The sequence below is a fragment of the Eurypyga helias genome, unplaced genomic scaffold (genome assembly GCF_000690775.1).
Source record: "Eurypyga helias isolate BGI_N326 unplaced genomic scaffold, ASM69077v1 scaffold16805, whole genome shotgun sequence".
Taxonomy (NCBI): domain Eukaryota; kingdom Metazoa; phylum Chordata; class Aves; order Eurypygiformes; family Eurypygidae; genus Eurypyga; species Eurypyga helias.
Window position 1 is genome coordinate 45,430 of NW_010252232.1, and position 12,286 is coordinate 57,715.

At 38.1% G+C, this 12,286-nt stretch overlaps 1 protein-coding gene across 1 annotated transcript in view; it reads left to right on the top strand.

Annotated features, from left to right (window-relative positions):
- The window catches only part of LOC104510141 (atrial natriuretic peptide-converting enzyme-like), a gene marked incomplete at its 3' end in the record, with an annotated part of 46,671 nt that overhangs the window by 32,778 nt on the left and 1,607 nt on the right, over window positions 1–12,286 (top strand). Inside the window, exons 8-10 of the mRNA XM_010152302.1 lie at window positions 2,203–2,434; window positions 5,754–5,899; window positions 8,292–8,399. Of these exons, the coding sequence (XP_010150604.1) occupies window positions 2,203–2,434; window positions 5,754–5,899; window positions 8,292–8,399 (486 nt within the window). The remainder of the gene's footprint in view (window positions 1–2,202; window positions 2,435–5,753; window positions 5,900–8,291; window positions 8,400–12,286) is intronic.

Consider the following 12,286-nt stretch of genomic DNA (forward strand, 5'->3'; position numbering starts at 1 on the left):
AAAAGGGGTTGGACCAGACGACCTCCGGAGGTCCCCTCCAACCTCAGCCACTCTGCCATTCTGTTACTGTGTTTGGCACTAATTCCTATATAGTAGGTAAGGCGAGCTAATAATAAATACATGAAGACATTAAACCCAGGCATAATCTGTTTGAGAGTTTGATTTGGGATAAAAGATGCAATGAATTTTATTTCTTGTTCCTCACTTACCAGGTTGTAAATGAGAGAGTAGTGAGTTCTCTTAAACTGTAGGAGAGATATGAGAAGGAAAGATTAACCTTACAATTACTTCAGTCAGATATTCCCCTGGAGTGTGTAGTCTATTTGTTACTCTGCTTGTGGATTGTAGGGAATTGGGTGTGAGGGTCGAAAGTAATCTTTTCAAGCATACGATGACACTTTTGCACGTAATGTGACAGAAGCTTTCCAAAGTGTGAAAAGGGTAATCATATTGAAAACACGTGAAGAACTGACCTACAGAGGCATTTCAGTGGACTGGATTGTCTTCTAGAACTCACCTAAACCCCTATAAATATGAGGCATAACAAAATAGAGAATGATATATGTGCATTTCTACCTTTTAGTCCTGAATAATGTTATGTTAACACAAACACTTAGATCACTGTATGTACTTTTGTGTTCATTTACTGGGGTTTCATAATGAAATATTGATGAACATGTAATATTCTGTACACATCAAGAAAAGATGCTTACTGGGGAAAAATCAAAGGACAAAACCAAACTGATCTGGGCATATGTGCCTGAAGTGTGGGAGGACAAGGGAGAGCTCGTCATGCAGAAAAGGAAATGGCAGTAGTGTGAGGAGGATTGTTGAAGTTTTTGAACTTCCTGTACCCCAAAGCTGGGACTAAGTTTTTTGAGACAGCAGAAATCATTTAGTATTGGCAGTATGCAAGGATTTAGCAGAAAGGACAAGCTGTATATGAAATGAGCTTTGGGATCCTCAGATTAGGGGTAAATACTAGAAGAGGTTATAACAGGGAATGCCAGTCCAAGAAAGACTGTCGGGTTCCGCTGATCAGCTGAATAATTGACTGCTGGATCTTCTTTCAATTGCCTCCCAAAGATCCAGCTAGAGGATCACATAGTTGCCACAAAGTGCTGGCAACTCACAGTAGCAGCTGGCTAACGGAGAATATCAATCATGTTAAGATACATGTGCTTCCAGAATAGGCAGATATATGCAGTCTTTCGATAACAAATGACTTTTGAATAGTACACTTGAAAAGAAAAAATGAAAAAATAAATATTTCTGACTACCGATTTGGGAAGAAATATGAAAGCTGTATAACTTCAGTTTCAGTTCCATATGTGTTGTGATAAACCCCTTATGAGCTGGGTGATTTTTGTATATAGCTGTAGTCTGTGAAATCATCTAGACTTGTAGCTGTTGAATATATTGTGCTCTTGCTCATTGTTCTCTTTATTATCAATTATGCCTTGTCTGAATTAAATTATTAGCATGTAGATTGTCTGTTACTCAGTGTTTGCGCAGTACATAACCTAATTGTCCCCATTCTTCCCTCAGATTTTGAGATGCAAACAATTAAATAAAACAAATCCTGCCTTCTGTTTTCTGTACAGAGGAACTGTGCAGTCTGCGTCATTAGTGATTTTTCAAGACCCGATTGAATAAATCCTTCAGAAACCTGATCAGTTCTCAGAGCTGAGCTTTGTGCAGGACATTGGACTAGAGGCCTCCTGAGATCCTTTCCAACCCAAAGTATCCTATGATCCCAGTCTTAATTTTGACAAATGCCCTGCCAGTATGAGGTGTGTTATGGTAGCATAGTACATCAGTAGGAACTGCGTTGCTGTATGGTACAGGAGCTCTTGAAAATCATCAGAAAGCTAATCTGAAAAGAATAAATCTCTTTATAAGAATGGTTTATCATACCCTATTAAAGTTAAGATGTTACTCAGGAAGCTAATGCATATTGGTAAGGGAATATAAGTTTCTGAATAGGTTATTAGGTAGGCAGAGGTCAAACCCACCTTTCTTTACTGGCATGAATAGGCTTGGATGGGGTCTTGAGCTCCGAGAGTTTTAGTTTCTCAGGCCTGAGAGGAAACACCCGAATGATAAATTTTTTAAATACTTATGTAATAATTTCTTCTGTATTTCATTTAATGTCACACCATTTGTGTTTCTTTCTTTTTTTTTGTTTTCTTTTTGTGAAAGGTCAGTGTGAACCCATTACTCTGGAACTCTGTATGAACTTGCCTTACAACCATACTTACTACCCAAACTACCTGGGCCACAGGACGCAGAAGGAAGCCTCTATCAGCTGGGAGTCTTCTCTTTTCCCAGCCTTGGTTCAGACCAACTGCTACAAGTACCTTATGTTTTTTGCCTGTACAATCTTAGTACCAAAATGTGACCCCCATACAAATCAGCGGATCCCACCTTGCAGGTACTCTACTACAAGTAATTCTTGACTGACATTGTCTGTCATATTTGTCTTTCCCAATTTTCTGTTCCATTGAAAATGCCAGAGATTTTGCTTTGGAATGCCGTAGCAAAAAGGTAGAGAACCATATTTTATAAGATCGTTAAACACTGTTCATTACATGTGCGTGATAAGTATCTGAAGTATTTAAAACAAGGAGAGAAACAGCAGTTCAGTAATTTTCAAAACGTATATATTGAATAGACTTATTTCAGTTGGAAGGGACCTGCAGTTATCATCTAGTCCAACTGCATGACCATTCTCATTGTGTTATTAGTTTGACTGACATCCTTTATTTTTTAACTATAATGGTCTTAATGAAATTTTGAAGCAAGGAATGCAGGTAAAGAGGATTTTTTTAAAATAACTGAACTTGCTGTTATTGAGGCCATTCATTGATCTATCAAGTATGTTTTCAAATTCTGAACAGTATTCTTCACCTCTGATAGTACCTTCACCTCTGGTAATATTAGTCTATATCTGGTGAAATAATCTGTGAAGCTAAGTGTGTGCTGGGTTCCCATGAACACAAACAGAGTTTCACTGGGGAAGAATGTATGTAATAGGCTCAGAAATTCCTGTTCCCTTATAATTACAAACTAGCTTTGCTGTGAATTGACTCTGTAAGGTGCTGGGCAGCTTCTGGAAATTCTGGGTCTCAAGACATTCCAATATACCTGTCCGTGTCCCTTATTTTGTGACCAGGGAATGCCTTCCTCGTCACCTTAGCCTGTAATGACACAGAAATTACACTGTGTTTCAGTAGTCTTCAGCTGACTTTGGTGTTGTTTCAAAACTGTAATCGATGTGTATGAAGAATAACCCTGGTAAAATCTCATGCCCTTTATATGTTGGCACCAATTTAGGCATCCCATTACTGTATTTGAATTGGAAAAGAGATTTTTTTAGTTAACTGCTGAATATTTTTTTAAAGTGTTAGTCTGAATTCCATTGCAGAAAATGACACATTTCTATGGTACACACACACATATATATTTTTTTACCTTTCATTTCTTTCTCCTACCAAGAAGGGGGAGATTCCTCTGCTTTGCGATACGTACTTTTGTTAACTGTTAACTTGTTGGATTGATTCATAGACAGTACTACAGATGAGCTTTGACTGAGAAGTAAACAAAGAAGTCCATTACCAGTGTATTGTGATAGCCCAACTGTGAGACTCGGTATGGGAAGGATTGGGAAAAAAAACCCCAATTGCTCTTCCAATTTTCCTAGCAGTATTGCAATAGCCTTCCATATGCACTGTGATGGGCACTGCTTTGAAGATCATCTACATTTTAATTCTTTCACAACAAACTGGCAACTAAATGGCTTGCAATAGCTTTTGGAAAGGGTCAGCTTTGGCCAAAGATTTGAGTGTGCAGAGAACACAGGACAGAAATGGCTTAGAGTCTTCCCTAACAAATTCAAACTTCTAAAATGTATTCAACGTATTGTTGTTGGTTTGGGGTTTTTGCCACTGTTAAATAAAAATTCTGGCATTCAGCAAGCTGAGGTTATAAAGTGGTGTGAGTCAACCTTTTTGATATTGAGGAGGATCTAAAAGGAAAGAGAGAGTCTGTAACTGTATCATGGTTAACCAATGTCAATCCATTAATCCCTTCCTTCCAGCTGCTCAACTCAATGGTGCATCATTTGGTGCAGAGAAACATTGTCTCTTCTTCATGCAATCCCTCAAAACAGAATTAAATTTGAGAAGATTAATAATGTATTGTTTTCTCAAAAGAACATAAAGTAATTGATCCTAAATGGATCTGTTTGCTTGGGTTTAGTCATTGCATTTCTTGAGGCTTATTGCAGGAAAAAAACATGGTGCGTTGGTCAAAAGATTAAAGGAAAATGAGTGGAATAAAATGCCTTCCATGAAAGGGGTGTCTGTTCCTAGAGTAAGGATCTGTAAAATTAAATCTAATTAAATGAAAGGCAAGTTAAAAGTGACATGAGGAGAACTGAAAAAAATAGAAACATGTGGGATCCTACTAATGAATATTTTTCAACCTATAAGAACAAGGGAGAATTTTCTTTGAAATGGTAGGAGAAAGTCCAAATGCTTCTAAGATTAGAAAATATGATCTAAAAGGTGCAGTGAAACAAATTGCTGAGTCCAGAAACAAGAGAAGACTGGGGAGACATCATAGCCTACAGGTAGGTGCAAGTGAGCTTCTGTGAGAAAATAAATTGTTCACCATGTTCACTGAGGTTGAACCAGGAAGCAGTGGATTTAAGGTACATCAGGAGAGCTATAGGTCAGCTAGGAGGAAAGCCATAGATACCTGTGTATGAGAATGAGTGATAAGGGAGTATATGAAATCTTGCTAACTGAAGAGTTTTTAAGTACAGGTTAGACAAACACCTGTTAAACATGGTGCATATTTTCTGTTTGGAGGAAGAGATGAAATGGATGTTGAGGTTCCTCATCCCATCTTGCCTAGTTAATATTCCACAAAAAAAAAAAAAAAAAGATTTATTTGAAACAAACAGGGATTTAAAATACCACAGATAAAAGACTATTCTACTGAGCAGCACATCAGCTATGATTCCAGGCAAAGTAATTGCTAAATGTTTAAAATAAAGCTTAAAATAATAGGGGATTTTTCTATGATGTATTTTCTCTCTGTACTTTTGAAACATTTGACATTGGGTATTATGAGAGACAGGATATTAATCTAGATAGAGTGAACTATTTTTGTATGTTCTGTCTTTCTACGGGGGAAAAAAATGCAGTAGGAGGATGATATTCCTGCCCTTTTCCAGGCGTGATACAGGCTTCTGTTTCTCCAACTGACAACATTCTTCGGACTAGACTGGTTGTGCTTTGATTTTTCCCCAAACGTTTGATTTCATTATATCCCTGGAGAGTTCTTTGCTCTTTTGTTTGCAGGTTGAAGTATTTTGTCCTTCTAAACCCACATGGTTTTGGAGGGAGCATCATCGGAAACACACACCCACAAAACCAATTCGGCTTTTTTCCTGAAGGGGGGCAGTTAGTGCTTCTTAAAAAAGGGTTCTCTGCCACCCCTTACAGAAGAGAGGATTATATTTAGCTACTCTGTTCTAACTCAGGTAATAGTCTGCATACAGTAACTTAAAATAATGCTTCAACAGTAGCAACATATCTTTTGGTATATTTTATTTCCATGTAAAGAAAACTAATTTTTCCTTGATCTTCATCTTTAACTTTAGCTAGGATTATTAACTTCCAATAACTGGGAATTTCTAAGACTTTCACTCAGTTATTATGTGCAATTCCACTTTGCCTCCTCAGGACATTATGTGTACAATCCAAGGAACGCTGTGAGTCGGTGCTTGGGATTGTAGGTCTGCAGTGGCCGGAAGATACTGACTGCACTCAGTTTCCAGATGAGAACTCGGACAACCAGACTTGTCTAACACCAGATGAAGGTGTAGAAGGTAATTCCTATAAATACATATAACAGGAAATTAAAGATTTAATTAGGTTCCTAAAGTCACTGCTTTACTTTCCCCATTACCTCCTCTTTAAATTATAATATTTCAACTGTGGAAATAATTCCAAACTGGGTTTTAGGGAATTTGGGTACCTATAGTTTGCAGGTAAGAGGAATAAATCTATTTAAAGAAATCTGAGAAATCTATTTGAATGAAGGATCAATTGCCCTCCGTGTGTGAAAGTGAGTATTTGAGTTTTGTTGCCAACACCACACCTACTGCTTGCCTGTGTTTAGACTTCATATTTTTCCCTATTTAGATAAAATAATAATACTTTTCTACCCTGGAGGCAGACTCTTAGCAACCTTAAAAAAGCTGAGCCCCACAACAGCTCTGAGACAAACATTGTAATGTTAATGTATTTGCCAACTATTGTTTGCTCTTGGTTTTTGTTTGGGGAAAGTTTTGTAGAGAGTTATGCCAAACCAGCTTCAGTAGCAACTGACAAATTTAAGTTTTTGAGTTCAGCCATAATACTAATCATTGTGGGTGCGAACACGGAACAAAAGAATAAAATCGCCTTAAATGCTTCTAGATATTCTTTGTATGTATGAAGAGAGAAGCTGTGCAGCCCTTTCTTCTGCAGTGGTCATCACATGCGAGATTTGTGGGGATCCTGCCATAAGTTTTGTCTTGACAAAAAGCAGTAAAGTAGCTGGGGAAAATAGCCAGGTGTTGTGTGGTACAGTGCCTGCAATATGCTGATCGTGCTCAATTCTCACTCTTCTCCTCCTGCTCACCTACCTGGTGATGAGGCTCTTTCCACAGCCTTGATCTTGCTCAGAGAAAGCAATGGGGGAAAGCTAGTTGGTCTAGTTCTTTTAGTGAAGATGTATCGCTGCGAATATAGTGCAGAGATGAAAAACCAGTGAAGTATATGCAGCAGTTATTACTGTGTCTTCAAGCAAAGCCTGTGTGCCCATGTATCACTGTGAGGATTTTATAAAGACATATAATACCATAGTAATGAAATCCTTTGCTGGAGGACTCTTGAGAGACAAGGAGATAATGTCCCTCTACAGCAGTGGGCCAATGGAAAGCAATTATCCATATTTGCACAGCAGTGTGTGGGTAAGAAAGATTTTGACACAAGGTGAGTTAAAGAAAAATAACATGATTTAATTTTCTCATGTATCACATGTCTTTTAACCTTCCACCCTGTGTTACTAGATCATTTGGCTTTGACACATAGAATAGTTATACTATACATATAGAATATTATATAGAATTTGTATATATATACACACACACACACACTGCTAGAATTTTGTGTTGATTCAGTGCCAGATTTCTGCTGACTACCAATGTTGGTTAGAAAGTCCTCCCTGGGAAGTTTAAAATGTTGTAAAAATATGTCTGAAAAAAACCCCACATATAACAAAAGAAATTAAGCTTCTGAGAGCATTTAAAATGTTTATGATTAGAAATATAGGTGATTCTCCACCTTAAGCTATAGTTGACAGTTACTACAATGTGCTGAATTGCTTAACTTGTTCTCCAGTCAGTGCTGAATCCAAGAATACTGCTGGCCAAGACAGTATACATTGTAAACTTCGTTATTTTTGTAATGAGTTGTTATTCTTAAATGAAGGCAGTATAGATCACATACCTTTTATCATTAGAATGTTAGTTTCCAAGGCTACTGAGTTCATTGATGATATTTTTGGTACATCTGTTTAATGAATCCTCAAATTTACCGAAGGAACTGCATGGTATTAAATATCTGAGAGTTTCTACAGGAAGGAAAAAAAAAAAAAAGCAACGTATGATGGTGGTTGTACATGTAAATCAGTGACATGTACAGTGTGAAAAAATGGGTGGGTTTTTCAAAACCATCTAAATAAACCTTCCTCAAAATGGTACTCTGTAAGATGAGGCAGAAGCGATGTAAGAGTTAATTAGTGAACATTTAAAAAAAATTGTATTAATTCAAATATCCACACAATTGCCAAAATACAAATAATTTTTTTTTTTTTATCCTTGGGATCTCTTATACTCCTTTCAGCACATCAGATGATCTGTTCCTGCTTCGCACAACACCACTACAGTGAGAAAAGTAGCTAGAAAATCCATGCCCACAATCTAAACGTCTTATGCCAATTACTTGTCAAAGCTTTGAAATTCAACAGAGTATGTGAGGAGAGCTCTGGAAAATATTGCTCCACCCCATACACAGTGCAGGTGTTAAGAGTCTTGCCTGCTACATAGTTCTGGTTTACTATCGCACAAGCTTTCTATTCCTGTCATTTACCCTTCCCAAACAGTCACAGTGATAAAGAAGTAAGTGCCCTTGTGATGGTTGAGCTTGTTTCTCCCTGTTCCTTGTCATTGACAGAATGCTCACCCAGTCACTTCAAGTGCCGTTCTGGGAGGTGTGTCCTGGCATCCAGAAGGTGTGATGGTCAAGCTGACTGTGAAGATGATAGTGATGAGGACAGCTGTGGTAAATAAATTCAATGAGTTGGATCTTTTCAATGGAGAGTAGTTGAAGCATTAGAAAATGAGTTTTGTTTTTCCTTCATAGAATCATAGAATGGTTTGGGTTGGAAGGGACCTTAAAGACCATCCAGTTCCAACCCCCCTGCCATGGGCAGGGACACCTTGCACTAGACCAGGTTGCTCAAAGCCACATCCAGCCTGGCCTTGAAGACATCCAGGGATGGGGCATCCACAACATCTCTGGGCAACCAGTTTCCTTCAGAACGATAGCCTGAGAGTTGACAGGATACTGTACTTACCCTTTACTGCAAGAAAAATATGTTTGAAAGTGGGGTTTTTTTGAGACTAGAGACAGCAAAAATGCCTTAGCAAGCATCCTTCTTGAATAATGTCAACACAATTTATGATTTGATCATTTAGATCTAACTGTATTGCAGGATGTTTGTGTATTCCTTTAGTAACCAAGATAAAAATTCTGCAGATTCAAATCTTTTGATATTGCTGGAGATTCTACTGAGCTAAAACATGACTTCCTGGCAGTTGTAATCTCAGATTTATAAATAGAGTTTTAAACTTATACATGGTAATGTTCTCATGATGTATTGACCGAAGGTCTGTGTTGCTGAAGTGGATTCTGTACTGAGAATTACAGAAGAGTAATTACAGAAGAATAAGAGTCAAGAGTGACATGTTTTTTCAGATTGGTCACCCTCAAGCTGTAGTTGTAAGGATAAAGTGGTAACCACGAAGTTTATTCTCCAGTATATTTCTGAGTTTACTTAGAGTAGAGGTGCTCTTGACTTTGAATTTCAGGGGATGAATTGAGCTTGAGAATAACCAACAAATCTCTTGGCCACTCTCTATCCTTGTACGTGCTGGCAGGAGAATTTTGAGAAGAAGAGGGTTTATACTATTTCCTTATGTGACTGAGATAGCCTCCATGGAGTTCTGCATGCTGGCCTGGCGTACCTAAGGGAAAAGAGAATAATTATAAATCACTAAGGATTTGAAGAAGAGGTGTGAATATGAGTAAAGGATTGGAAAACATTCCAGCAGAGTAGGGCTAAGGTGTACGACATGGGTTTTTTTTTTTTTAATGGAGAGTAGGTTGCTGTGGAAGCCCAGTTTATGCGAGCAACAAAATAGTGGCAATAAAAGATTTTCTACTCAGCTGTAGGAAAAAAAATAAGATTCAACACCTGAAAGCTGAGGCTAGGCTAGAATTCAAGCTTGACAGCTCTATAAAATACCCCTTTTTTTAAGAGCAGGTTGTTTTAGTGATTGGAGTAACCTAGGGGTTATTTATCACTAAGGCAAGATTGTATCCTTAATCTCTGGGAGTATTTTAATCACTCTTCTTCTCTTGTCTTTCTGCCCCATTCCCCTCCTCCTTATACACTTACACACAAGCAGGATTTAATACTAGGTCATTCTTTTGTTTTGAGTCTAAAGGAAAGGCAGAGCTGATGATCACAGTGACTCTTTCAGAGTTTGTCACCTTTTTACCTTTGACTCAATTGTCTCAGTTGTCCTCCTAGACGAGTATTCTTTGTTGCTACTGGTTCTTAACTTCTTAGAACACTAATTGCTCTGCCTCTTGTAGGATAATTTTGTTCTCCTAGACATTAACATATGAAATATTGCTCTAATATATAACATTCATTTCTCGAGTGGATCTCTCTGTCTCTGTAGTCTAGACAGAATGTCACTAGCAATCAGCAGAATTCTTATCAGTTTCTATAAATATGGAAGAGAGTATCTGCTAGGAAATTACCACTGTCAGAGTGACATTACATTGTCCAGGGGTAATACTATTACAGAACAGAAAGTCCTTGTAAAGCTCCAGAAGTAACTGTCTGACTCATTCGTATTCCATGTGTGCATGACAAAATTGAAACTTGATCTTGCCATGTGTAAATGGCTAGCTCACATTTTATTAGATTTATCATTTGAAAATAGTCTTAAACTATTAAATAACAGTCAGCACTTAAAAACCTTGTATTTGAAGCGCCTTAAATGACAGGCATGGAACAACATCACAGTGCAGGGTGGAGGAGGCTGGAAAAGATCAGCCACAGCTTTTGGATGCTCAAGGTACTCTGGCCAAAGACGTAAGGTAGAACAGTCCAAAGGGACTAAAGCATGTTATGCCCATGCAGAGTAGAGCTGTACTCAGTACCCACTGTCTCCTTTTGTTTAGCAGTGCCTGTCATACTTTCATGAGACCTTTGTGAGGGGAAACCTCACCCATGTGATTGCGGCAAAACCCTATGACTTTAGTGTCACTTAGACTAGGATCTGGGGAGAAAGTTGGACCCAGATTTCTGACTGTGAGACTTCCTAGTGCATTTCAGTAAAGTGTGAGGAAAGTAATTTCTCAAAATTATTATTACAGTTGACGTCAAGAGAGCTTGTGGTATTAAATAGGCTAGATTGTTATTGATCGTATTAATTTACTCACTGCTGAGTAATGTCTCTAGCAGAGAGCAGAAAAGGATCCTAGAAGAGTGCTACAGAAACTGAGGACAGAACATTCAAACCCAGTATTGTTCCTCACTATTTTCTGCAATCTGAGTTCTGAGTGTAGTATTTTAGTTGAGAGAAAGATGTGATGATCTTACTGTTAATGACAATAATAATTGCATGGGGACTATATGTGTGAAAAACAAATGGTAACTTGCCTCATATTTTGAAAAAGAATGAAGGCAAGATCACATGTGAATACCTGTCTCTTGCCAAAATATATGTTTGAGATGGCATTAATGTAAATATGATCAAGTTTTGCTACTTCCATTTTCATTTCTATTTCATTGTCATGAAAATAAAAATCTATGTCACAAAAATATTTAGAGAAGAAATATAAATACACCAAATGGTAGATGGCTTCCACGAACAAAACAGTCTATTTGAACACTGAATTCAGTAAGTAGTGACTTTTTCCTAGGGAATTGTCTCTATATTTGTCTATGTTGTACTCAGAGATAAATTTTGGAGAGTTATGGTACAGTGTGACACTATAGTGTGTGATGAAGGGGAAAAGCAAACATGTATTTAATTAATTGTAAACAATCTGCTAAAAAATGCAATAATAATTTCTTTAAGCTTTTTTTAAAATTATTTTGATATGAAGTTCCTAACATGACTGACATTCTTTGCTCTTTACTGGACTAAAGGTTTTGTTCGGTTCCGCTTCATTTTTATATTAATAGCTATCGCAAATACTGTCAGGAAGGAGACCTGGATAATAGTGTTAACAAGAATGTGCGTGGACCGTGTGGAATTAGTTTCACTGGTTCAAGGCTATTGATGTCTTTGTATTGTATCATTTATTTTCATGGTTTTTTGAGTCTAAACAAAATAAAGCACTCCACGCATCCAGTTATCATTCACAGCATCATGGAATGGTTTGGGTTGGAAGGGACCTTAAAGACCATCTAGTTCCAACCCCCCTGCCATGGGCAGGAACACCTTCCACTAGACCAGGTTGCTCCAAGCCTCATCCAGCCTGGCCGGTTGCACCAGTCCCAGCACTGACCCCTGAGGAATGCCACTCGTCACTGGTCCCCACTTGGACATGGAGCCATTGACAACACCTCTTTGAGTGTGACCATCAAGCCAGTTTCTTATCCACCAAGTGGTCCACCCATCAAATCCATGTCTCTCCAATTTAGAGACAGGTATGTCATGTGGAACAATGTCAAATACTTCACACAAGTCCAGGTAGTTGACATTGGTTGCTGTTCCCTTATCCTCCAAGGTTGTGACCCCATCGTAGGCAGCCATCATAGTGGTCAGGCATGATTTGCCCTTAGTGAAGCCATGTTGGCTGTCACCAATCACCTCCTTATCTTCTATGTGCCTTAGTGTAGTTCCAGAAGGATCTGCTCCATG